Source organism: Neophocaena asiaeorientalis, unplaced genomic scaffold, assembly GCF_003031525.2.
Source record: "Neophocaena asiaeorientalis asiaeorientalis breed wild unplaced genomic scaffold, Neophocaena_asiaeorientalis_V1.1 scaffold265, whole genome shotgun sequence".
NCBI classification, from domain to species: domain Eukaryota; kingdom Metazoa; phylum Chordata; class Mammalia; order Artiodactyla; family Phocoenidae; genus Neophocaena; species Neophocaena asiaeorientalis.
In genome coordinates this window covers 604,312-630,378 of record NW_020172172.1, presented here as the reverse complement: position 1 = coordinate 630,378, position 26,067 = coordinate 604,312, and the positions used below count along the sequence as shown (strand labels likewise).

Here is a 26,067-nt window from a genome sequence, read left to right as displayed (position 1 = left end):
TAATAGAAAATGATTTATCTGTAGAGGACTTAGGGGATGTTGCTCAAAGCCCAGGGATGTGGACTATGCCCAGAGCCTGGCCAGCCTCCCTGAAAAGAATGAGACTCTCAGCTCACAGGTAACCTTTTCATGGAGTTTGGAAAGCTAGACAATACTTTAGAATGTTTAATCTACATGATTTAGTTCAGAAATTGCCCATGTTCCTGCTCCAGGTTCACAGAATCAGAAATGTTATTGCTCTACACAGAGACTGTTGAGAACAGCCAGGTTAATGATAATAATAATCACTAAGGCCAAAGAAAATAAATGTTCATCTCAGACACTGCTATCATTAAGATTTTTTTTTAATGAATTTCTTTCTTTCTTTCTTTTTTGGAAGGAGTCAAAAGAATGTTACATGAGCCCCACTCTCCAAATAACTTTTTAAAATCAAAGATAAACTAAATTCTCTAGTAGTAAGATATTCTGCATTAGAACAAACTTTAAAAGAAATCCCATTTTCTTCACATCTCCCTTCTAGAATATGTAACTCAACATGTCTTTCAAAATGACTTACTCCATAATCTTTTACTATAAAATCAGTCTTTTTTCCCGAAGTTTTCTCTTCAGTGCCATTAGTTTTTTAAATGAGTAATAATGGAATCTTACATGACTGGTATATATATACATGTATTGCTTTCATTTTAAACTTTTTCCAAGAAACCATCAACAAACCTGGATTTACCATAGACATTGTATCAATGTTCAGACATCACTGTTTCAATGTAAAGTCAAATGCTAATAATACTGATTGACTGACATCCTGAAATGACTTGCTATTTCTTTTAAATAACATTAATAACGGACCTGCGGAGTTGTGGGTTCACTTCCATTAACACTGTCGGGAGATTTCATGGCTTGGATAGATGCATTCTAAGGAAAAGAAAGAAACATTGTAAAGAAAGGATCAGAAAACTAAAATTTTAAAACTGTTAAGAATAAAGAAAGGCCAAGTACCAAAACCTATTAGATACATTTATCTGTTAAACAAAATTAGTAATTGTTCACTTATTAGAATTTTTCATGCAAGGCAAAACTAGTATGGTAAGTATTTTAGAAAATTCATTTTGCTATAATATCTGTAACCAAATAGCAAAGATTAGTATGCAGCCAAATTTATTTCAAGCTAATCACATACCTCTCCCCATTACAATCTCCCCAGCTTTTTCCCTCAATATGAAGTTAACATCAGGGATTCAATTAGCAAAACTCATTCAAGTAGAAAACTATCCAGAAAAAGTAACGTCAATTGTTCCTTACAGTAAAATAATATTTAAAGTTATTTGGGCTAAGCTCTGAAAAATATCTTAGCAACAAGAAATGGAAATGCCTCATTCATTTGAAGCCAGGAGTCTAAATGAAATTGTTATGACAATTTTCAGAAAAACTTATAATTAAAAATAATTTCTTCCACATATGAAAGCTTTTTGTTTTCTTTTGTTGGTATGACAAATGCTCCAAGTTACACAACATTCTACTGACTATATCATACCAGCATGAGTTCCATAATGGATGATATTCTTCGAGATTCAAAATTCTGCATTGCATTCATAATATACTAAGTGTCTAACTAAAATTAAAGCTATAGAAGCAGCTCATGATAAAATAACTTCCAAGTTTTAAACAAAAGCATTCAATGAAATACTAGCCACTATGTTTCAGTAACTTGAAAGTACATTTCCCCTGCAACTCTAGGGCTAACCAAGAAAGAGTCAAATATATGACTCTTCTTATTCTTAAATACAAGTGGAGAAGGCACTCAGCTTTGCAAAAGTGTTCTCAAATTTTTGAACTCTCATTAGGTATTTGATACTAAGAAATAATTTTAGGTGTGATAAATGTATTGTGGTTATATATTTTTAGTCTTTATCTTTTAGAAATATATACCAAAATACTTAGATATCTGAAATTTGCTTCAAATAATCCCACAGGAATGGGCAGAGGGTATCTGCATGTGTGGGGAGGGTGGGAGTGGTGTGGTTAGGGAGGTATGGTAATAAGATGGCCATGACTTATTAATTGTTGACACTGGATAATGGATACTGGGGAAGGGGGAAGAAATCTTATGTGACTCATTACTATTTTCACTCTTGCAATACATTTGAATTTTTTCCTCATAAAAGTTTAAATACCTTCTCCCTCTGACATAAAAAGTTATCAAATTTTATCAGTCCAAGACACTTCCTTAAAGTTAAATAGGAGAGAACGGTTGGGGAAACATAGGAATTAACTTTTATCTTCCTGCTCTCTGCCATTTCAAAGAATTAGAAGTCGTATACATGGCATATTATTTGTGTAGCATCATAATTAATGCTTTCCAGCCCTAAAAATATCCTACACTACACACTATAAAATAAAAAAACATACTTCAGAGAAATCAGCAAGTCTCTCTGCCACGCAGTATACCGAAAAGTAAGTTACTGTTAAATTATGGAGAAAGCAAATGAAAGGGCTCCATAAAATATTTAGGTTAGGAAGAAGAGTGGCAAGAGAGTCCATATTCTATTTTAAGTAAATTACTTGACACATGATTGTGGTCCATACAAAAAAAGCTATTCTACAATTGTCTGAAATATCACCCTACCAAACAAACAGCATAACATTTTAAAACTTTTCATCTCTGCATCTATATTTCAATTTACTTGTTATACTATATACCTAAATAAATGCAAGACAGCTAAGGAAAGTATTGGCCTCTGTTACCATGTAAATCTAAGTTAAGAATCTCTAGAAACAAAATTATAGATTTTATCACTACCTGTAATGCCTTCTCCATTTCTGCCCAGCAAATTCTTATTTTTCAACTTTCAAATGCCCCTTATTTTGTGAAGCTTCATATGGCTGGCCTGAGGGGCTAACACATTTCCTATGCCTGTATTTTCTTCTATGAAGACTTAATTCCTTTGCATTGTTAAGTGTATTCTGACATCTTTGTCTCCATACTAAACTATAAACGCTCGGAGGGCAGGAACCCTACGTTTTGCCTGACTGTAGTAGAGGCTCAGTAATTGCTTGTTAAATCTTTATACAGTTACTTCCTTCAGTGTAAGGAGACTTCTGAAGGCCTCCCCCAAGAAAGAAGCCTAAAGAACTAGCTCAACACATGTCACTACTCAGTCACCAACACTTTCTCCTGGAGGCAATTCTTAGATAACAGGAAAACATTTCTAAAGTGCATTTAACTTAAAAGCACACACAGGTTCCCTGCCAGATTTGTCTTCAATTATGGTGTTTTGTGTATGTGTGTTTTGTTTTTTTGTTTTTTGTTTGTTTTTAATTTTCGGCCGCACTGCGTGGCTCACGTGATCTTAGTTCCCCGACCAGGGACCGAACCCCGTGCCCACAGCAGTGAAGGCGCTGAGTCCTAACCACTGGACCGCCAGGGAATTCCCTTCAATTATGTTTTGTTCAGTCTTTCAACAACTACTTTTGACTACTGAGCACTAAGGATACAGCAACTTTTAGAATTTGGGGTAAAGAGAGGCATTTTTCCAAAAACTGAATTAAGGAAAAGTCAGCAATTGGTGAAATAAAATAATGAATTAGACGCTCACTAAATTTTTATTCTACTATAGGTTATGCTATGGTTTTATGTGAGGAGAAATAAGTTTTTATCTGAACAAAACAAAATTTAAATAAGATTAATGTAGACTTTCAGCCTACTTAAATTATTTTAAATAGTTCTAAAGCCTCCATTCTAAAATTATTAGCATTTGTCACAGTAGGATAGGCACTCAATACAAATCATTTTATGTTCTAACGGAAGTAGGCCTGAGAAAAGCTCTTTTTTGTTGTGGTTTTTTAAGGCTCTATTACTACTACATGAAGTGTAATATCCTTTTATGTTTTTAAAATAAGTTGGTAAGTTATCTCTAACTGGGACTCCTGTCTCCCTCTCAAACCAGTATTGAAAACAGTGAGGTGTTAGAGACCACTATACCTGAGAGCCAAGCTAAGGCATTATGAGAACTCTGAGCTGCTTCCTTTTCTAAAACCAAGTTTAGAATGTAATATAAGACTGATACTGGCCATATGCAGACCAAGTCTTTACTGGCTGCATGGATAAATACAGAAGTATTCTAACTCATTACTAGCCACTTAATAAATTAAACCAATTCTCACTGTTTAAAAAAACCCCAATCCCATTTCAGTCGGTGTCCATTCTAACAACAAAAGCATCCTTACTAGGCAATCAAACATCTCTAAGTTTTAATTTGCTAAATTAAGAACTCAGATACTTTATGAAGAAAGTCTACTTTCCCCAAGTGAAATTATCAATATATACAAGATTCAAAATTGTATGAATTCAGTCAGTTGAAAAATAAACAGGTAACTATTTCCTTTCAAATGTTTAATACACAGAAAACTGGTACTCTCCCAAAATAAGATGCAATTACTTGTTACAGTAGACTCCACCTGCCTATTCAATGTTGTTTAATTATGGATTTACATAAAATGCATTTTTCTTTCCTAAAAATGTGAGTCAAGTCTCAAAATATTCTTGGCCTCCTACCAACAGAGATTCCTAGCAATGCATACCTCTTTTAGCTAATGAGCAAACATTCCCTAGGGAGAAAACTTAAGAGTTTAGACCAAGTGAAAGTATTCTTCACTACATTAAGGAAAACAGATGTTATTTTGTTGCTGTTAAAAAGCTAGCAAAAAACACACCAGCCATCAGAATTCAGCAATTTACTCTCTGATTTTTTAGAGGGAGGTTAGCAACAGGGCACTGAAGATGCTTTGAGAGATGGTAAGTGACAAGCAACGTGAGATGTGCTTCTAGAATTACCAAATTACTTTGCTTCCCCACAAAGGGAAGGCAGAAAGCGGTGGAAGGACTCACCACACCGTCAGTCTGGGTTTTAGGCTGCTTGGAGGAATCCAAAGCAAAGATAGTATACTCAGAGAGAAAAGCAGGCTCTGCTATCATCCCGGCTAGGAGCTGTCTCATTCAGTGTAATGAGCAGAGGTATAAAAATAAAACAAAGGATGAAAGACAAATCATAAGGGAATGTTGCAAAGTGTTCTCACCGCACAGCACACACAACACTATAATGGCCTTGTGCTACCACCACTGCTGCCACCCATCACTTCACCCATAGAAATAGTAAGTTGCTGGGAAAGGTCAGGAAGGGAGATGAGGTGAGCTGTTTTGGATCTCAAAACTCAACTTTAAACAACTTGCTTATTGGCATACAAATGATATATGCAACAGGCACCACAGCACATAGCACATCTGGCAATTCAGTATGAGAGCCTATACCAGTAAGAACAATACATGGTAAAGAACACAAAGCCTTAGTATAACAAATATTGAGCCACTCATTTTTATATATTCAAAAAGACAGCATGGAAATTTATGAGGAGTATAAACCCCTAAAACTTTAAATAATCATTTATTTCTACTTATATACAAATACAGTTTTCTCCAATACACACAGAAGAAACTTTTGAAACAAATTTATAATAAGTTTTAAGGATAAATTCTATTATACTAGGTCTTTTGATATATATTCTCTTCTGAGCTTCAATTTTCTTTCAGAAACTGTATACTATACACCAAAATACTAGCTATCATGAATTAGATGTATAAGAAATTAAAATGAACTTTTTCATGGTGGGGGTTACACAAACGTACATATGTAATAAAACTGCATAAAACTACACACACACACACACATATAAAACAGGTGAAATTTGAATAAGCTCTGTGGATGTCACAGAGGTTATCAATGTCAATTTCTTTGTTTTGATAGGGTACTATAGTTATATAAGATGTTACATTTGGGAGAAATTGGGTAAAGGGTACACAGAGCCTCCCTAAAAAGAAATGTTTTAACCTCCCATGAATCTGATTATTTCAAAATAAAAACTTTAAAAAACAAAAGTTTTGAAACATTAATTTAGCAGTTAATGTATGTTATTATATAATATATAATGAAGAATTATGTCATAAAATAAATGTCTGCAAAAGTTTAAAAACTTACACTTTTCATCTCAGTGCTCTAGAGTTATGGATGACTAGAGCCTTCACTAACTCTTCATCTGGTCCTACATTAGAGGCCACCTTACAGATGAGACAAATTTTTTTTTAAAGTCTTTTTTGGTTATGTTAATAACTGGTACTCTTTGGGTAGGATTCAAGAATTGATCTTACACTAAACCCTAAAATTTAGTGTCAGTAGTATACTAAAATACACTAGATGCCTGTTTGGCTCTAGGGTATCACATAGTTTCCACTCCTGCTGAAAATCTTACTCTCCCGGAAACTCAGAAAGGTCATCTTTTGAGTGGATGTTATCTTAAGTTAAATGCTATACAAATTCACTCTTCTTAGGCTTCCAAAGTTAATTTTTGAAATGAAGTCACTCTTCATATCACATAAGGAAATAATTTAAAATTTCACAGTTAAGAGTAGATTTGGGGCTTCCCTCATGGCGCAGTGGATAAGAATCCGCCTGTCAATGCAGGGGACACGGGTTCGAGCCCTGGTCCGGGAAGATCCCATATGCCACGGAGCAACTAAGCCTGTGTGCCACAATTACTGAGCCTGCGCTCTAGAGCTTGCGAGTCACAACTACTGAGCCCAAGTGCCACACTACTGAAGCCCGCATGCCTAGCGCCCGTGCTCCACAAGAGAAGCCACCACAATGAGGAGCCCGCACACTGCAACGAAGAGTAGCCCCCACTCACCGCAACTAGAGAAAGCCTGCGCGCAGCAACAAAGACCCAACACAGCCAAAAATAAAAATAAATAAAATAAATAAATTTATTTTTTAAAAAAAGTAGATTTGGAATTTTAAGAGAAAAACACAAAAGCTGTATAGAAACCAGTATAGAAACACATGCTGACCAAACATTTCAAAAGAAGGTGCTACCAAACAACAATTTACATCCCATGCCATAGCCCAAGTAAAAAAGCAAAGTATGTCGAAATTAGTTTCCTTTGACAGCTATTTCAAAGCCTAAGGAGGCTTCCTCCCCACTTGTGGTCCTTGTCATTTGCTTCTTTTGCCTATCAAAGTCTCCCAAGATTCAGTTCTCAAATATCCTCAATAAGTCTGTCTCAACTCTTTCAAACTGTTGAAATTCTAATTCAAATCTGCTAAGAATTTAATTCGCCTCTTCTGTGTGGTCCCATCAGTTGAACTAACACTGACTAAAGTTTTATGTATCTCAACATTCATGACGACTGTCTAAAACTCCTATCAGATATGTGTTGAAAGCTTTCAATCTATCCTCCATGTCTCTTACTCTTAGATAATTATCTATCTCTATCTCTGTGTTTTTGGTGGGATTACTCAGTATTCTTTTCAAACTCCCTAATTTTCCCTTGAACTGGGACCAGTCTGAGTTTTATTCTGATTTACATTCTTATATCATTTTTTTTTATTTCCAGGATTTCTAATTGGTTCTTTTTCATATCTACCTAGTCTATTTTATGGCCTGTTTTTCCCCCACAATTCTCTGTTCTTTTTAAGAAAACTATTACTTCATTTATCCTACTGAAAATACTTGTTTCAAAGTCTTATCCAGACTGCCCTTTTAATTATTCTAATTTCACCTGGAATAAACTGATATCCCAATTCCTATTTTTATTGGCTGTCTTCTTAGCATTTATTTTAGCATTTTCATTTACAGGCTTATTTTGAGGAAGGTATTTTCCTTCTCCTTCCTCCTGTGTTCATCCCTCCTTATCCAGTCAATCTGATTCCCTGGGCCCCAGTTTGGGTTTCCTGCCCTATCACAACACAGAGGTTATCACAGATTCAGTCACTAAGCTGATGCGAGGTTTGGTTCAGTTGTTGGTCACGAAGCCTCCCTAGAGACAGCAGCTTCTCACAATGGGCCACAGAGAGCTCTATGCATCAGCTGGGAAACGCTTTTTTCAGCCTCCTTTCACCAGTGCCATGAGCCCCACTTTAGCCTCTGGCTTGCAGCACTCAATCAAACTCTGGCAGCACAGAACCCCCCCAGTCCTTCTCAACCAGAGTTCAAAGAGAAAATTAAGTCCTAACGCCAGCGGAAAGGCATCTGCTAACTAGCATCCACTGTATGTAATGAATTAATATGTCTCCTATGTACTAATGTACCTCCTATTAGGAGAGGGACCCTAAAAAGTTTAGTATCTTTTAGTATCTCTGCCTTGAAGAGAAGAGGTCCTGTTCCTATCTTCACAGACACTGTTATATATAGCTATTAGTAGCAACACTTACTTTTTTGAGTCAAATTGACTTCCTTATTATTTGCAATAATGTATACCTTAAGAAGTACACAATATACTCAGCAGAAGATATAAGAAAAAAACTGCCTATAGTAGCAGCAGGTGAGAAAATATGCAGTACAGACTGTGGTTAAATCATTTTGATCAAATCGAAGGTCACGAATTAAGGCCCTATTTTGTCTATATGGATATTTCCACTATATATAAAGTTAAAGACATACAAAGCCATTAAACAAAAAAGATAGCAAAAAAGGACTGATGAGCACTGAAAAGACCAAGGCTATATAAAGATGGCAAAAAAACAGATATCAGGCCAGAAAACCAGGAAAGTAACAAAACAGATTCAAGTAATTTCTGCTAAGTCCCAGGGCATCTGGGGCTTGAGAAAAATAAGTCATCAAAGATCAGCATGCCACTCCAATCCTGAGAATGCTTACTACACTCATCAAGAAAGTGGAATCAAACCCTGGTTCATATTGTGCTTGACAGAGTAAAATAAAAAGAGAGAAGATTCATATTATATTACTAATATCAGGAATAAAAGAGGAAAAATTACTACTGCATTTACAGAAATAAAAAGGATTATAAGGCAATGCTACAAACAACTGTATGCCAACAAACTGGACAACATGGATGACACAGACAAATTTCTAGACAGACACATATTACCAAAACTGATGCAGGGAGGAACAGAAAATATCAACAGAACGATAAAAAATGAAGAGATTGATGAGGGTATTGAGGCTGTGCCTAGGATCCCCAGGAGAGAGTACCAGGTCAACTGGACAGATCAGCCATCTGTGCAGGATGAAAGAGCGCCACAGAGCCGCAGACCTCAGGGTCAGTGCACATCACCCTACTCTCCTTTGCCTTTAAGGTCTACAATCATATAGATGATTTTTTACAGCCCTATAAGGAAGCCTGAGACACTGCAATCAAAGACAGACTTATTTAGATTTACATATAATATTTACTAATATGGGAAAATAGACATTAGGATTTTCAGCAATAGCTGAAAAAAGGTAAAACATTTAATTGATGGAAATATCAACTTAATGAAACCATTCTACTTCCCAAGCATTCTAGATTACAAAGACTTTACTGTACCTACTGGAGAGATGGGACAAATATTTATAATTTGAATTAAACTTCCACATTTTGCTAAAAATAAACTTAAAACTAAAAGTAAGGATCCCATCACTGACAGAGTATCTTCCATCTTAGAGGTTTAACAAGATGAAAAACCTGGGGCTGGGGGTGGGAGGGGAGTGCGGCATGGTGACTAACAATTTTTTTCTATTTTTTGCAACAGGAAAAAGAAATTATATTTTCATTGACTTGTTTTGTAAATCTGGATTTTTACATTAGGTTAGATGATACATCTGTATTTACCATTTACCTTAAGGTGGATTATGGTACAAGATGGATCTGTCTTAGACTTTATCCATCAAGCTTTTTAATTTTTTTTAACATCTTTATTGGAGTATAATTGCTTTACAACGGTGTGTCAGTTTCTGCTGTATAACTAGGTGAATCAGCTATACATATACATATATCCCCATATCTCCTCCCTCTTGCATCTCCCTCCCACCCTCCCTATCCTACCCCTCTTGGTGGTGGACACAAAGCACTGAGCTGATCTCCCTGTGCTATGTGGCTGCTTCCCACTAGCTATCTATTTTACATTTGGTAGTGTATATAAGTCCACGCTACTCTCTCACTTTGTCCCAGCTTACCCTTCCCCCTCCTCATGTCCTCAGGTTCATTCTCTATAACAAGATAATTTTATGTAATGTCCTTTATAAGTTAATCATGAAATTTCAAAGTCCTTTATTTATTGTAAAATAAGTTGAACTAAAGTTTACATTTCACTTTGTGGTCAAAAACATCTTTTAGAGTTGTTAGAAAATGCTTAAAAAGCAAGGAGACGGGGCTTCCCTGGTGGCGCAGTGGTTGAGAATCTGCCTACCAATGCAGGGGACACGGGTTCGAGTCCTGGTCTGGGAGGGTTCCATGTGCCGCGGAGCAACTGGGCCCGTGAGCCACAACTACTGAGCCTGCACGTCTGGAGCCTGTGCTCCGCTGTAAGAGAGGCCGCGATAGTGAGAGGCCCCCGCTTGCCGCAGCTGGGGAAAGCCCTCGCACAGAAACGAAGACCCAACACAGCCATAAATAAATTAATTAATTAATTAAAAAAAAAAAAAAGCAAGGAGACGAAGTGATGATACTGCTTTGGTTTTCAATCAGAAACCATTTCTTAAACTATACCTATAAGCACAGGACCTTTAGTATTGAAATTTGGGAAGAAATAAAAACTAACCTTTAGCTTGCTTAGCCTGCTGTAAAAGAATGCTCAAACCATCCCTTTCAGAAAGGATTATTTTGTAAAGACATATTCAATTTTAATGTTTTAAAGCATCCCAGATAAATCTTTTTTAAAAAGCAATAGTAGCAATCAACAAGTTGTTTTCAAGGTTTCTACTATATTATATGTAAACCAATATACCATAATATCAACCAATATAGTAAGTGTAGGAATGATGCCATTAACACTGACTGCAAAAAGTGTTTGCACTACTCAGTACTGCAGCTTTCATTCCAAGTGGTTACACATATAAACTAAGTTCAACAACATTAAACTTGAAACCATAAAGTTAAAGAATTGCAATACTGCAAATAATGCATAAGAAAATAAGATCTCAAAGAAAGTATGCATATACTTTATACTCTTATGTACTTTGTCAGATCATTTAAATACATAAACCAAGGACACAGTATATATGCCATTAACTTTGAATGCAAAAACTATGAAGTTTTTAAGTTTATTTTGCTATCAACATCTATTAAATAAAGGTTTTTTAAAATTATGTTTTAAAATAACATCAAGGCAGTTTGGAAAAATCTTTCAAATTTTTTAATTTGCATACACCCTACGACCCAGCAATCCCACTCTTAGAAATCTATCCTAAAGAATAACAGCATTCCCGGGTCGGTCCGCGAGGCCCCGGGTCCACCCGCGAGTCCCCGGGTCGGTCCGCGAGGCCCCGGGTCGGTCCGCGAGGCCCTGGCCTGGCGTGCGCAGGACCTCGTGCCCAGAGGTTCCAACGCTCCACGAACCCGTCCCACACCCCGATGCCAACGGTCGCCTCAGCGCCGTAAGCTTCGCGTCTACAGACTTCGGGGCCGCACAGAAGCCAAAGCCCGTCGAAGGTCCGACCCTGCTGACCCGCGAGCATGGGCAGCTACCTGAGCATGTACCTGGGCACGGCCAAGGCCATGCAGCCAGCCCACGCCCAGAAGCGCCGGTCCCCATGGTTCCCATGGACCGGGCCCGCCAGCGGCGCCTGCCTCCCGATGGGCCAGGACGGGCGCCCAATCCTGTGCTGCCGCCGCCGCCGCCAGGATCACGAGCTCTGGTTCCGCAGCAGGCGGCCGCTCCCCACCGCCCTGCGCAGCTGGAAGTACTACCCGGTCCGCGGGTCCTCGGTGCCCCAGGGCTGGAGGCGCCTTCCCAACGGGCTGCCCCTCCGCACCTCCTCGGGGCTGGGGTTTTCCGGCCATGGCAACGGTTTCACGATGAGGTCCCAGTGGAACGCCCACCTCTCCTGCCACACGCAGAGCCTGGTGGACATCCATACTGCCCCCGCTGAAAGCCTAAGCAGCTTGTCCACGTGTCCGTCCAGCCAGGAGTCCCTGGACCCCTGTACCAAGGAGACCGCGCTGAGGGCCCTCAGCCGATGCGAGGAAGGACAAAGGCGGCTCGATGGGCCTCTCAGGTCTGAGAGCCCCGAGCCCAGGCTGTCGGCCTTCCGGCCCGTGATGAGGAATGGAGTGGTCCCTATCTTTGTGCCCAGGCCGGGGCCTCTGAGAAGAAGCATCTGCTCCGGGTGCAAGCGCCTCTGAGAAGAGGACACTGAGCCCCGGCCTGATCAGCAGCCCTGCCTGAGCCTTCCCTGTCTGCCGCCCACCCTGCTGTGAGGCCCCGCCACCCCCCACCCGCCCAGGGCACAGTCACAGAGTCTCGCTGGAGAGATGGGGGCGGATCAGCACTCCCGGGCCTGGGCCTCCTGCAGCCTGACGTCCCCCTTGAGTCCTGAGAGCCAAGGCCACCTCCTCCTGACACTCAAACCCACATTTCTTTTACCCAGCTGACCCCTGCCCTACCCCTCCCTGCCTGAGTCACTGGCACGGACCACCAGGCCAGCTCCCTCCACTCCAGCCAGGAGCTGCCAAGCCCCAGAGCCACCTCTCCTACCTGCAGAGCCCGCCCCGAGGAAGCACCGCTGACATCCAGGCCTGCACTCCCTCCTGCCCACCCACCCTTGCTGCCTTTGCCCCTGAGAAGACCCTTCTCAGAGGACCCTTCTCAGGAAGGCGTGCTTCTCCCCTATTGCCCACTTCATATGGTTTAAAGGTTGTTCTTATTTTAAATAATATTAAAATAGCTTCATTATCCTAAAAAAAACAAAAACAAAAAGTTTCTCAGAATACTACTTCCATCCAAATCACTGTTCAAGAATACATGTTTTTAATACTTAAAAAAAAAAAGGAACAGCATTGTAACTTATGCATTATGTAAAATGCTCAGTCCAGTACTACTTTTAATATTGAAAAGATTATAAAATTTGACTCATAATATTGAGACTTTTCCCTAACTAATCTATAGAGTCAATGCAATCCCAATAAAAATCTCTACAGGTTTGTTTCTTTGTTGTCAGTGCTATATTTTGTTTTGTTTTGAGTTTGTTTTGTAAGACTTGAAAATCTGATTCTAAAATTTATGTGGAATTATATGGAAAGGTACAAGAATTACTAAGACATTCAAGAAGAACAAGGTAGGAGTGCTATGGACTGCATATGTCCCCCAAAATTCATATATTGAAGCCCTAACCCCCAAGGATATTTAGTGATGGTATTTGGAGGCAGAGCCTTTGGGAGGTAATTAGAGTTAGATGAGGTAATGAGGGCAGGGCCCTCATGATGGGATTACTGTCCTTATAAAAGAAAAAGATACAAGAGAGCTGCCTCCCCATTCTTCCATCTCTCCCTAAGTGCATGCAACAAAGAAATGCCATGCTAGGACATCATGAGATGACAGCTGTGTGCAAATCAAGAAGAGGGCCCTCACCAGATACTGAATCTGTTGGCATCTTGATCCTGGACTGCCCAGCCTCCAGAACTCTTGAGAAATAAATGTCTGTTGCTTAAGCCACCCAGTCTATGGAATTCTGGTTTTAAAACTAAGACAGGGAAGACCTGCTCTAATAAGGGCAAGATTTAACATAAAACTATAGTTATGAAGACAGTGTGGGATCAGATCAAAGACAAAGCAAATGACAGAACAGAAACAAGAGTCCAGAAATCCACTCAATGGACACTTAGTTTCTGAAAAAAAGGTAGCACAGTACAGCAGTATGGAAAGAATGGAACAACTGGATAGCTATGTGGGGAGGGAGGCGGTGGTGAAACTTGATCCCTACCTCACACCATATTGAAAAAAATCTTTTCCAAATGGAGTATAGATCCAAATGTGAAAGGTAAAACAGGATAATAATGGGAAATACTCTGAAGGGCAAGAAAAGAATACTAAAAAATGAAAAACACTAGCCATAAAATAAAATATTGATAAACTGGAATGCATTAAAACTAAGAACTTCTGTTCAAAAGACACTATTAAGAGAGTAAAAGGCAAGCCACAGAGTGGAAGCAGATATTTGCAAGGCATGTATCCAATAAAAAACTCCCATCCACACTATATAAAAAAGAACTCCTACAAATCAATAAGACAAAGATAAACCAATAGAAAAATGAGCAGGAGACTTAAGTAAAAACTTCGCAAAAGAAGTTATCAGTACACAGATGAAAAACGATCAATCTTAGTCATCAGCGAAACGCAAATTAAAACTACAATAAGAGAACATTACACACCACTAGAATGGCTGAAATTAAAGACTAGCAAGGATATAGAGCAACAAGAACTTTCATAAACTCCTGGTGGGAAGGTAAAATTCTACAACTATTCTGAAAAACAATGGGCATTACCTTCAATGGTAAAACTATGTATACCCTTTAACCCAGTGATTCTACTCCTAAGTACATAGCAAAAGAAATGCTGGTACATGTGTAGCAAAAGAAATATACAAGAATGTTCACAGTAGCATAATTCATAATAGCCAAAAATTAGACAACCCAAAGGTTTAACTATAAGGTTTACAACAGAAAGCATACTTAAGTGGTACTATAAAAATTATAAAATTTAAAAAAAAGAAGGAAGCAAATATCAAGAAGTCAGGATGATGGTGCTCTTCTGTGGGGAAGGGAAGCAGCACTCTAGTGCTGGCAGTGTTCCTTTTCTTGACCTGGGTGGTGGTCACATAGGGATTCACTTCATAACAATTCACTGATTTATGCATTTATTTTTTATCCTTTTTTCTCTTACCCTCTTTTTACCCTGATTTGTGTACTTATGTTTTACTTGCATGACTCTTATAATCCTTCACAGAAAGAAAAAAAGTTGGAAAAAAATCTAATCTGAGTTATAGTGCCAGCTCCAAGTCACATGGAATTAGGAGTTACTTCAGTTTCCAATCACTAGCTTGAAAATATAGGACTTCTCCCCACATAATGCTATGCTGAATAAACTGTTATCAAATCATTCTGAAAATTTCAAATATTAAAGGCAAAGTATATTATCCTCTCAAATTAAGATACTCAAAGAAAACACACTTTACAAAAGCAACAGTACTATTTGAAAAAAAAAATTGTACTAAAAAAATACCTAGGAATTAAGTAATTTCCCATTTTGTTATCAACAGTAGCATTACATTTTAAATTAATAAGCTTCTTGTAAAAGATTTATTGAAGAAGAAATTCCAAACTTACCTCTCTATCGGGTGTACCTTCATCAAGCTGCTCTGTAAATGAAGACGTCCTGCTCCTGGTTTTCGTTGGCGTTGAAGAACTGGAGGAAGCCTAGATTTAAAAATTATTGCACGAATTAGAAAGACTACATTGATGAGCGCACTATGTACTAAGTAGTCCTTCTCATAGTCCATGCCCAAAGAACCCACTGAAAGGAAGGAAAAGAGCAAATACATGAAAAACAGAAAAGGATAACTGAAACATAATCAACTAGCAGACCCAGGCTATCTCCTGGGTCCTTGGTCTGATTCTGCCACCAACTAGAACTATGATCTTAGCTAAATTAACATTTTGAGGGCTAAAATTAACCTCAAAAATAAGGTCGTGATGGTAACATAAGATGATAACATTAGGACTTCCCTGGTGGCGCAGTAGTTAAGAATCCTCCTGCCAATGCAGGGGACATGGGTTCAATCCCTGGTCCAGGAAGATCCCACATGCCGCGGAGCAACTAAGCCTGTACACCGCAACTACTGAGCCTGCGCTCTAGAGTCCACGAGCCACAACTACTGAGCCTGCGTGCCACAACTACTGAAGCCCGCACACCCAGAGCCCATGCTCCGCAACAAGAGAAGCCACCGCAATGAGAAGCCCACATACCGCAAAGAAGAGTAGCCCCCGCTCACTGCAACTAGAGAAAGCCCACGTGCAGCAACAAGGACCCAACGTAGCCAAAAATAAATAAAATTTTATTTAAAAGAAGATAACATTAGGGGAAACTGAAACCAGGTGAGAAGTATATGAAAACTCTCTGTACTATCTTTGCAACTTTCCTATAAATCAAAATTATTCCAAAGTTAAAAGTTCATTAAAAAATAAGGTTGTCGGGGCTTCCCTGGTGGTGCAGTGGTTGAGAATCCGCCTGCCGATGCAGGGGACATGGGTTCATGCCCCAGTCCAGGAAGATCCCACATGCTGCGGAGCAGCTAGGCCCATGAGCCATGGCCGCTGGGCCTGCACGTCCGGAGCCTGCGCTCCGCAACAGGAGAGGCCACAACAGTGAGAGGCCCGCGTACCGCAAAAAAATTAAAAAATTAAAATAAAATAAAATTGTCAATTCAATCTTTAAAGTGCCATCCAGCTCTAATATTCAATATAATGAACTGCACAGGTAAACATCTCTCTAGTCAAGGGCCTTGCTTTGAGAACACCATGCACACCATAGCCCAATACTGAGATGCCAGTCCATTTGTTCTGTAAAGGAACACATGACTCCTATACAGAAACCCACAGGAGAAAGGGCCCCAAATTTAAACTAGGAGTCTGAGGTGTACTCTAAGGTGAGCTAAAAACAGTCCAAAAAGTATAAAACCAAAACTTCAAGACCCACCATCACCCATAACAAGACAGATCTTAACTCATCTCCACAAAGAAATGTCTCAATGTCTTACCCTTTTGTAGTCTGTACAGCACTACCTAAAAAGGCATTAATAAATATTTGTTAAATAAATGATTGAATGAACAAATGCAACCCTAATCTGTCAAGTCAGTACCTACTGCTGTGGCTATGCTAGAACAGAGAGGTCACGAGGAATGTTGCACACACATACACACACTCTACACACACATATATTCAGTTTACAATAAGTCTAACATTTCTAATCAAGACAGATGTTCAATAAATGGTGCTGGGACAAATGGCCATCCATATGGGGGAGCAATATCAATCAGATCCTCACTTCATACCTAAGCTATATTAAAGATTTAAATGATTTTTAATTGAAATATAAGAGAAAATATGAGAGTCTATTTCTATAATCTCTGAATGGGAAAGAGACTTTTATGTCAGAAGCAGAAATCAAAAGGAATAGATTAATTGGGAGGAGGGGAAAACATCAACAAAACATGACAAAGTTTAATAACCTTTTTTTCTAAACAGCTCTTGTAAGTGCTTGTAAGTCAGAACTCAGAAAACTCACCACCCCAGTCTTCTTTTCATCTAGGGCAGGTGACCTAACTCCACCAATGAACATTCCCACATGAGAGTCTGAGTCATAAGTGGGTAATATGAGAAAACAGACATGCAAAATTAATACAGTTCATCAGCTGGTGAACATGGGGACGCGGAGCTTCATGCAGTCGTTCACAAAAGCTGTCCAGTGCAAGATGCGAGGCTGCCAAACTGAGGCAGCTGCAACATTCTCATTAGTGCAGCCCCCCCAAGTGTGGCTGAGCAGAGCGATCAGCCCAGACTTTCAGACCCTCCTGAAAATTCTGTAAGTCACCAACTATTCATTAATAGACTCCTTTTCTGCTTCGTAGAATTCCAGCACACACATACCTTCTAAAAGATGAACCAGAAAAATCAACGTGACAGAAGGAATTAGCTATGTGCAGCAGTTACCTTAGGGGATAAGATATCCCTTCTCAATCAAGATAAAACAGAAACAGGAAGGCCTTAAAATTTTAAGCAACAAAATGGGTGAATGTGAAATAAAGCTGAAACTTATCAATGTTTTAAATGTCTAGAAAATGTATGAAGCCAACATTGTGCTTAGAAAATGGGAAGGGAAAGCACGGACAGTGTTTACCCAGGACTGAAACAAAAATCACAAGTATTCAGAGCACTTCAGAAACAGTTCTCACTGAAGTTGAGGGAAGTGCAATAACCCTTCCCACACCTAGAGCCATAAATTTCAAACCATGCCAGCTTCAAAGGCTGTAGATGTTTCAAACGCTATCACTATGACCAGGAGAAACTCCATTTGTATCTACTTTTAAATGGTTGTATGTAATATCTCCTTTAATAAAAGAGAGCCACCAGGACTGCCCTGGTGGTCCAGTGGTTAAGAAGCTACCTTCCAATGCAGGGGACATGGGTTCAGTCCCTGGTTGGGGACCTAAGATCCCACATGCCACAGGGCAACTAAGCCCGCGTGCCCCAACTACAGAGCCCACATGCTCTGGAGCCCCTGCGCCACAACTAGAGAGAAACCCGCATGCTGCAACTAAGACCCGACGCAGCAAAAAAAAATTAAATAAATAAATATTTTAAAAAACAGACCAAAAAATAAATAAATAAAATAAAAGGGTCACTGAGAGGGCAAAAAGTTAGGAAAGTAATTACAGAAGTAATACTAGGCTAAAGGATATAGCTCTTAGCTAACCCTCTCTGTTGTGATGTCATCATATCCAAAAAATTTGGGGGTTAATAATTCAGCTTTCCAAATGCCCAGATGCCAGGACAGGGCTACTTCAGACAGGGACCTTGAAATCACTTGAAAAGTACACCTCCACTGTGAATTTTTTTAAGTGGCACTATGTCTTTTTACTTTGGCCTCATGTGAGCCTAATCATAATTGGAGCCTCATCAGCTCTGGATAAGCCGGCAAAATCAAATGTTGGGGTTTATAAAATTAAAGAATAGGTTCTAACACACACTGTCCTCCAAAAAGTAGTACCACGTGGCAAGGTTTGGCCTGATGGCTTGTAGGTCTTCCTCTGGAGTTGCAAAAGTAAGGATCACATGAGGGAATGGATATGACTGTAAAGTATAAAACATGCATAAGAAACTAACTGTACTTGAGTGTTTATCCCAAAGTCCTGGATCTTTAACAGGCTATCCTCTCACTTCAAAATATATAAGGATTTAGATTCCTTCAAACTAAATTTGGTCTAATTAATTCTTATAGCTTAGAAATCTGTCTTCAGATTTCTCATGGCTATTTACCAAAAAAAACCTGATGGCTATAACCAGGCTCAGAATTTATATTTTTATTGCCAACTAACTGATTTTAATTGACCATAGCCCTCAACTTCAGTATAAAAAAACCCATTTTAGTCACTGTGGTATGCAGAATTTGAAGATGACCCCAAATGACCCTCACCTTGTGAATATGAGATATCACTGCCCTGATTATCTTACCTTACATAGCAAAAAGGTTTCTGCAGGTGTATTTAAGGTTACTAACCAGTTGACTGTGAGTTAATTGAAAGGAAATTGTCTAGGTGGGTCCAACCTAATCACACAAGCCCTTCAAATGGGTCCAGAGTGCAGAGGCAGCAGCAGAAAGCAGAGATGTACTCCTGCTACCCTGAAAGAAAAGGCATGTGGGGGCCAAGTGGCAAGGAACTGTGGGCAGCCCTAGGAGCTGAAAGCGGTCCCGTTCAACAGCCAGCAAGAAATAAGGACCTCTGTCCTACAACCACAAAGGACTAAATTCTACCATGACCACATGAGCATGGAGGAGGACCCTCACCTCCAGATGAGAACACAGTTTGGACAATAATTGATCTTAGTCTTATGAGACCCTGGGCAGAGAAGCCAGTCATGTCATGCCAGACTTCTGACATACAGATTGTGAAACAATAACTGGGTTTTTAGGCAGCAAGGTTGTGGTAATGTGTTATGCAACATTAGGAAGCTAGTACAGTCACCTTTAGGAATAATAAGCCTTGAACACCACCATGACTTTGCATTACCCACCAAGACTCTATCAGATGTCACCCTGATCCCCTCACACTCTCACCACACCAGGAGTAACTGTCTCTCAACCCTACGGTACAGAGACTACATCTACCCTTCAAGACAAATGCAACACCAGCACAGCACCTTAGCAGGCTCTGTTAAATAAAGAAGCGTTCTGTAATTACAAATGTTTTCAAATACTTTCTCTTTTGATTCTCACAACCAATCTGAAAGGTAAGCAGGACAAGTTATCATCCCCAATTTCCTGACAAGAAAGTAAGAAGCTCACAGTGCTTATGTGGCTTGATCAGGTTGCATACTGCAAGATCTGGGTTAGCAAACAGGTCTTCTGAGCCCCTCATCCACTTCCCCAGTATTCTTTGGATCACTATTTCTGAAATTTTTTTCACTGGGACCCACAGTAAAACAACAACATCCTTTTCACACAGACACTTCTAAAACAAAAGTTTTATGAAACCTTAACCTTTACAACATAAGATGCCACATTTTGAACTAATCTAGTCTTTCATTTAAAAAAAAAAAAAAAGCTGATCCCTATCCACAGATTCCACAACCCACCTGAACTGCTTTCATCATACCATGTTGTCTGTATAAGAACAATGTTGATAAACATGGCCACTAACTATTAAATCTAGAATACATCAAATATATCTAATATATTTTAAATATACCACAAAATAGAAATTAAAAAGCATTAATTCTAGGTTGAACAACAAAATCTAAAGATAACAAAAACACAAATTTTGGACATTCACATTACTGGGAAGTTCTACGTTAAAGTCAAAACTATGTTAATCATAGTTTATTCCATAAGGGGCTCTATTATCTGGGAGTTTTCATAGAAAGAATTACTCAAAATAGCTGAATTGTTAGATAGATATCTACCTAAAGTTATAGATTCAAGATGGTTAAACCTCACTAATACCTGAAGGGGTCTGGAGATAACAATGAGGTTTAACCATTTTGAATCTACACTTTTCTGAAATCAGGTTTCACCTTTCCGAAAATAACTAATTCTAGTTTCCAAAGATAAAAGGAAATTCAATATAATTTAACATTTTCTAGGTCAGTTGTCATTCCTGTCAATATGCTACTTGTAGTATATCTTCTCTGTCCATTTTAGCCTGCTACTAGTTTAGAAACTAGATAACTACATTTATTGGAACTGTAGACAAAATAAGCATAAGGAAGCTCTAAGCGAGGGATTTTTTAAAGTATTCTTATGAACAACATACATTAACTATGGAATGTGAAGTTAGTGACATTAAAATTTTGGCTGCTTAGAGGCCTTTTGACACTACTCAGTTCTCAAGTTATGCCCCCAATAGATGATATGTTATTCTTACACAAGCATAACAAACACCTGGCTTCACTTCTCCCTCCCACACCCATGGTAATCAATCATGGCAAGGACAAAGCCGTAGACTCCTTCTCACCACGGCACTCCTGAAAGTCTCTGCCAAATCCATCCGACATCCCAGCTATAAAGGAATGGCCAAAGTAACTGGGAGTTAATGCTTCACATAAACCTCTGTATACTAGTTACCAAAATTATTAGAGCTTTCCATTATGTCTGTAATAAAGTACCTTCCACATCCTGACATCTAAATAGTAGTGCCGGAAATGAAATATTGCTGTTCATGTTATAAATGCTTACCTCTCAAAAACAGCCCTTTAATATGGCAAAATCCACTCATTCAAAAGTAATTTAAGGAGACTTCTAGTTAAACATAGTAGATTGGCTATATATGTTCCTATTTTCTCTCCCTCCCAAAGAGTTAAATTTCAACCAATTTTCAGAATACTGGATGTGAGTGAAAGAATACTAAAGTAACAGTACTGCTGGACAGCCACTACAACCCCATGGAGAAGGGAATAGTGATGAGAAGAAGCCTATTTTCATCCCCAGAACCCTAAAAAGACTTAGGACTTAAAGCTAAAGTTATAAAGCAAGATGAGACAGGATCAAAACCAGAAAGATTGGTTGAAAGATTCCCCAGGTCCCCTGTCCCACCTTACATAGCCTCTGAAGAAACAGAGGTTTATTTTCTGGAGCCAGTGAGGCTTCAAACTGGGTGAAACCAAGCACAGTAAGACAGGAGAGAAGGGCAAAGTGTGTGACTAAACAGAGCAGGATTAGGCGATGTTCTGCACAGTGAACAGTGGAACCTCCAGCAGTCCTTCTCAGACCTGCTTCCAGAAACTTGGCAGCTAGGCCTCTGATTACCAACATGTAGATATTTCTCCCAAAAATAAAACCAGTTTACAGCATGTCACCCACCAGTGAGTCCCAGTGTCAATCACATGCTACTTCCAAATAGCACCAGATTGTTAGTACCTAGCCCTTAAATATGAATAGATAGCCCAGAGCACTCAATAAAGAAAATTTCCAATGTAAGAGGGAGCCAAAAACAAGAAGAAAAAAAAACCCAAAACCAAAAACAAACATGGGACTTCCTTGGTGGTCCAGTGGTTAAGACTCCACATTCCCAATGCAGGGGTCCCGGTTCAATCCCTGGTCAGGGAACTAGATCCTGCACACCACAACTAAGACCCAGCGCAGCCAAGTAAATAAGTAAATAAATAAATAAACAAATTTTTTTTAAAAACCCTAACACAATAAAGATTAAAAGAAAACAAAAGAAAAAATCCCCATTATTCTCAGAGAGAGAAAAGATATATCACTATGTCAAGAGCAATGCTATAAAAAAGCAAAAGACAATAAGAAACAGCCTTTGGAAATTTAAAAATAGTTTAAATTTAAAAATTTTAAAAAAAATTAGAAAAGCAGACAGATTAACACTCTAGAACAAGAGAGAGAACACCACAGGCAAAAAGAAAATAAATTTTTGAAGACTCAAAGGCAAAAGGATTCAAATTGGTGGAAAAATCGGGGCAAAGGTAACCATAACCCTGAACACGCACAGAAGCTCTGCGGGAGAGGCAGCAACTTTCTGCAACAGGAAAAAAAAAAATCACTGTTTTAGACACTATAAAGGGAGATTACTGCTCTCAGCAATGTGTTAAGTGTCTGCAAGACAAAGAGGTATGTGGCATCAGCCTCCCCCAACCCAAATAGATCTCCAGACAACAGTAACAGCCAAATATAAAGAGCAACACACCTTGGAGGAGTTAGCGCTCCAATAGCAGGGGCTGGTACCACAAAGCAGCAGCCTAACAATACACCCCAATCTGACCAAGGCAATCCCAGTCTCACCCAGTTCATGCCAGTTTATGTTCCACGATAACTGCCAGTAGCGTCCCCATTCATTCATAAGAATGTTTGGATACTAAATCGTACAGTCACCTTTCAAAGCAGGACTCTCTGTGTTTTGGCTGGCCCTCGACACAGGAGAGTAGCAGGTAAGAGCAGAGAAAACCCATGTTAGCTACTGAAATAAACCACCCACCAGGTCTTCATAAATATAAACAAACAACCAATAATAACAAGACATTTTTCTCAAAAAAAAAGAAAAAACATAAACGATGACAAGTATGAAGAAATACAAGTATAACAAGTAACCCAGAGCAATCAGATAAATCAAGGAAGAGAACTTAAATATATATGTACGTATAATATATAACACTTATCCTGCAAGAGTTCTGAGAAGCTCTAGTTTCCGTTAAAACACAAGCTGCTACTAAAAACTGAAACAAAGCAACAAGCATAGTACTCTGGTTAAGAGAATGGGCTTTAGAGCAAGACTGTCTGGGTTCGTATCTCAGCTTTACCACTTAGCTGTGTGGTACTAGCTGTCTACCACAGACAAGTTATTTAACCTCTCTAGGCCTCAATTTATTATCTGTAAAATCTGTAAAATCGGGATAATACAAATCCACACCTTTTATTATTTCATGTATTAATTTAGTTAATACATGCAATGCACCAAGAAAGCACGTGGCTAAAATTAACTATCCAGTGTTGACTAGTGTTATTATTTGTGGAAATTAAATATATGATTAGGGTTTCCCTAGTGGCACAGTGGTTAAGAATCCGCCTGCCAATGCAGGGGACATGGGTTTGAGCCCTGGTCCAGGAAGATCCCACATGCCGCAGAGCAACTAAGCCCGTGCGCCACAACTACTGAGCCTGTGCTCTAGAGCCTGTGAGCCAAAACTACTGAGTCCGCGTGCTACAACTACTGAAGCCCGCACACCTAGAGCCCGTGTTCCGCAACGAGAAGCCACTGTGATGAGAAGCCCGTGCACCGCAACGAAGAGTAGACCCCACTCGCAGCAACTAGAGAAAGCCTGTGTGCAGCAACGAAGACCCAACGCAGCCAGTAAATAAACAAATCAATAAATATTTTTTTAAAAATGGAGGGGTGGGTTCATGCCCCGGTCCAGGAAGATCCCACATGCCGCAGAGCGGCTGGGCCCGTGAGCCATGGCCGCTGAGCCTGCGCGTCCAGTGAGAGGTCCGCATACCGCAAAAAAAAAAGAAGAAAACTGGAAATTTTCTAGCATCAAGGAAAAAGAAAAGATTCAAAAATCAAGTTAACTACCAATAAAGAAAGAACAAGTTTGGAATTAGACTTTTCATCAGCACACATGATGCTAGAAGGAAGAAAAACAGTCAATGGTCTGAGGGAAACTTTTCAACCTGGAATTTAATAGCTAGCCAAATAAATGTTTAAGTGAGAACGTCTTCCTAATATTTTGTGGTTTAGAAGGTGAAGAAACCAAATGCTGTTAGCCAAAATCCTATACTTTTAAGAGCCCTGACCTTTATCAACACATTAACTGAATTTCTACATCAAAGCTTCCAGCCCTGCTTTCTCACCTGGGCCCAGGAGGATGCACTTTTGAATCTGCCTACAGCTTCCGTGGGATGTAAAGTTAAGGTATGTATAATTTGCATCTATGTCTTGGGGTCTTTGAACATCACAGTTTAACAAATTGGGTTAATTCATCCTGAAAGCTACAGAGACAAAGACTCTCTAGAATTTCTTCCTCCAGCCCTTCCTATCAAACTAAGAAGCAGATGAGAGAACTTTGTATGGCCCTTACCCTATTCAAGTTTCACACAGATTTTTTAAATCACATGAACAAGGACTGTTTAAATTATTTAAAACATGAGAACTTAATGTATATTCTATATAAAGTAATACAAATAGCCACTATATGCTCCCTGGTCAAAATACAGATTTATAAACATTCAAGACATTCTGATTTTTCTGATCTAAATATTCTCTCTGGGAGTTACGCTTTTTAGATTGAGGCTAATTATTTTGCCAAGTGGCGTTTACAAAAAGCCTATGTTCCTTCAGAAAGTGACTCTTTCCTCTGCTGTCTGTGGAATTTAAAAAAAATTTCTATTATATAAACTATCATTTTGAGGCCCCACTCTAAAAAAGCTATAATTCTGCAGGTTTGGGGTAGTCCCACATTTTGCACTTTCTTTTAATTTTTTTTTATTGTGGTGAAGTATACATAACATAAAAGTTACCATTTTAAACATTTGTAGGTGTACAGTTCAGTGGTATTAATTATATTTACACTGTTGTGCAACCATCACCACTATCCATCTCCAGAACTTTTTCATCCTCCCAAGCTGAAACTCTGTTCTTATTAAACAGTAATTCTCCATTCCCCTCTCCCCTCTCCAGCCCCTGGCAACCACCATTCTATTCTTTGGCTCTATGAAACTGACTAATCTAGGTACCCCATACAAGTGGAATCATACAACTGTCCATTTGCGCCTGTGCTTTTTATAATTTTTAAGTTTCAGTAATATTTGAAAAAGCCTGAAAATGTTAAAAAATATTTTTATTCATGGCACTACATATATCTTAAGAAGTTAGAAAGTATTCTATATTACTTTTTAATAATTTTTATCAAATTCATTCTGTAAGGAATTTAAAAATCCAAGTAGATATTTGTTGTTAAAAAAATATTAAATGGAGGGACTTCCCTGGCGGTCCAGTGGTAAAGAATCCACCTTACAATGCAGGGGATGCGGGTTCGCTCCCTGGTCAGAGAACTAAGATCCAGCATGTCGCGGGGCAACTAAGCTGTGTGCTGCAAACTACAGAGCCCACGCACCCTGGAGCCTGCGTGCCACAACTAGAGAAAAGAAAACCCGCACACCACAACTAAAGAGTAGCCCGCGCACCACAACTTGAGAGAAGCTGTGGGCAGCAACAAAAGATCCCACATGCCTCAACGAAGATCCCGCATGCTGCAACTAAGACCCGACGCAGCCAAAAATAAATAAAATAAATAAATAAATCTTAAAAAATATATATATATTAGGGCTTCCCTGGTGGTGCAGTGGTTGAGAGTCCGCCTGCCGATGCAGGAGACGTGGGTTCGTGCCCCGGTCTGGGAGGATCCCACATGCCGCAGAGCAGCTGGGCCTGTGAGCCATGGCCGCTGAGCCTGCGTGTCCGGAGCCTGTGCTCCGCAACAGGAAAGGCCACAACCGTGAGAGGCCCGCGTACCGCAAAAA

At 39.3% G+C, this 26,067-nt stretch overlaps 1 protein-coding gene across 6 annotated transcripts in view; it reads right to left on the bottom strand.

Annotated features, from left to right (window-relative positions):
* Positions 1–26,067, bottom strand: part of GOLGA4 (golgin A4) — a 117,890-nt gene that overhangs the window by 87,548 nt on the left and 4,275 nt on the right. For all 6 annotated transcript variants that reach the window (XR_003004756.1, XM_024756835.1, XM_024756808.1 and 3 more), the window contains exons 2-3: positions 15,149–15,238; positions 847–912 (exon numbers count right to left, since the gene is read on the bottom strand). Coding sequence is in view for 5 of the 6 variants with exons in the window: in XM_024756835.1 (XP_024612603.1) it covers positions 847–912; positions 15,149–15,238 (156 nt within the window). In the remaining variant the exon portion in view is untranslated. The remainder of the gene's footprint in view (positions 1–846; positions 913–15,148; positions 15,239–26,067) is intronic.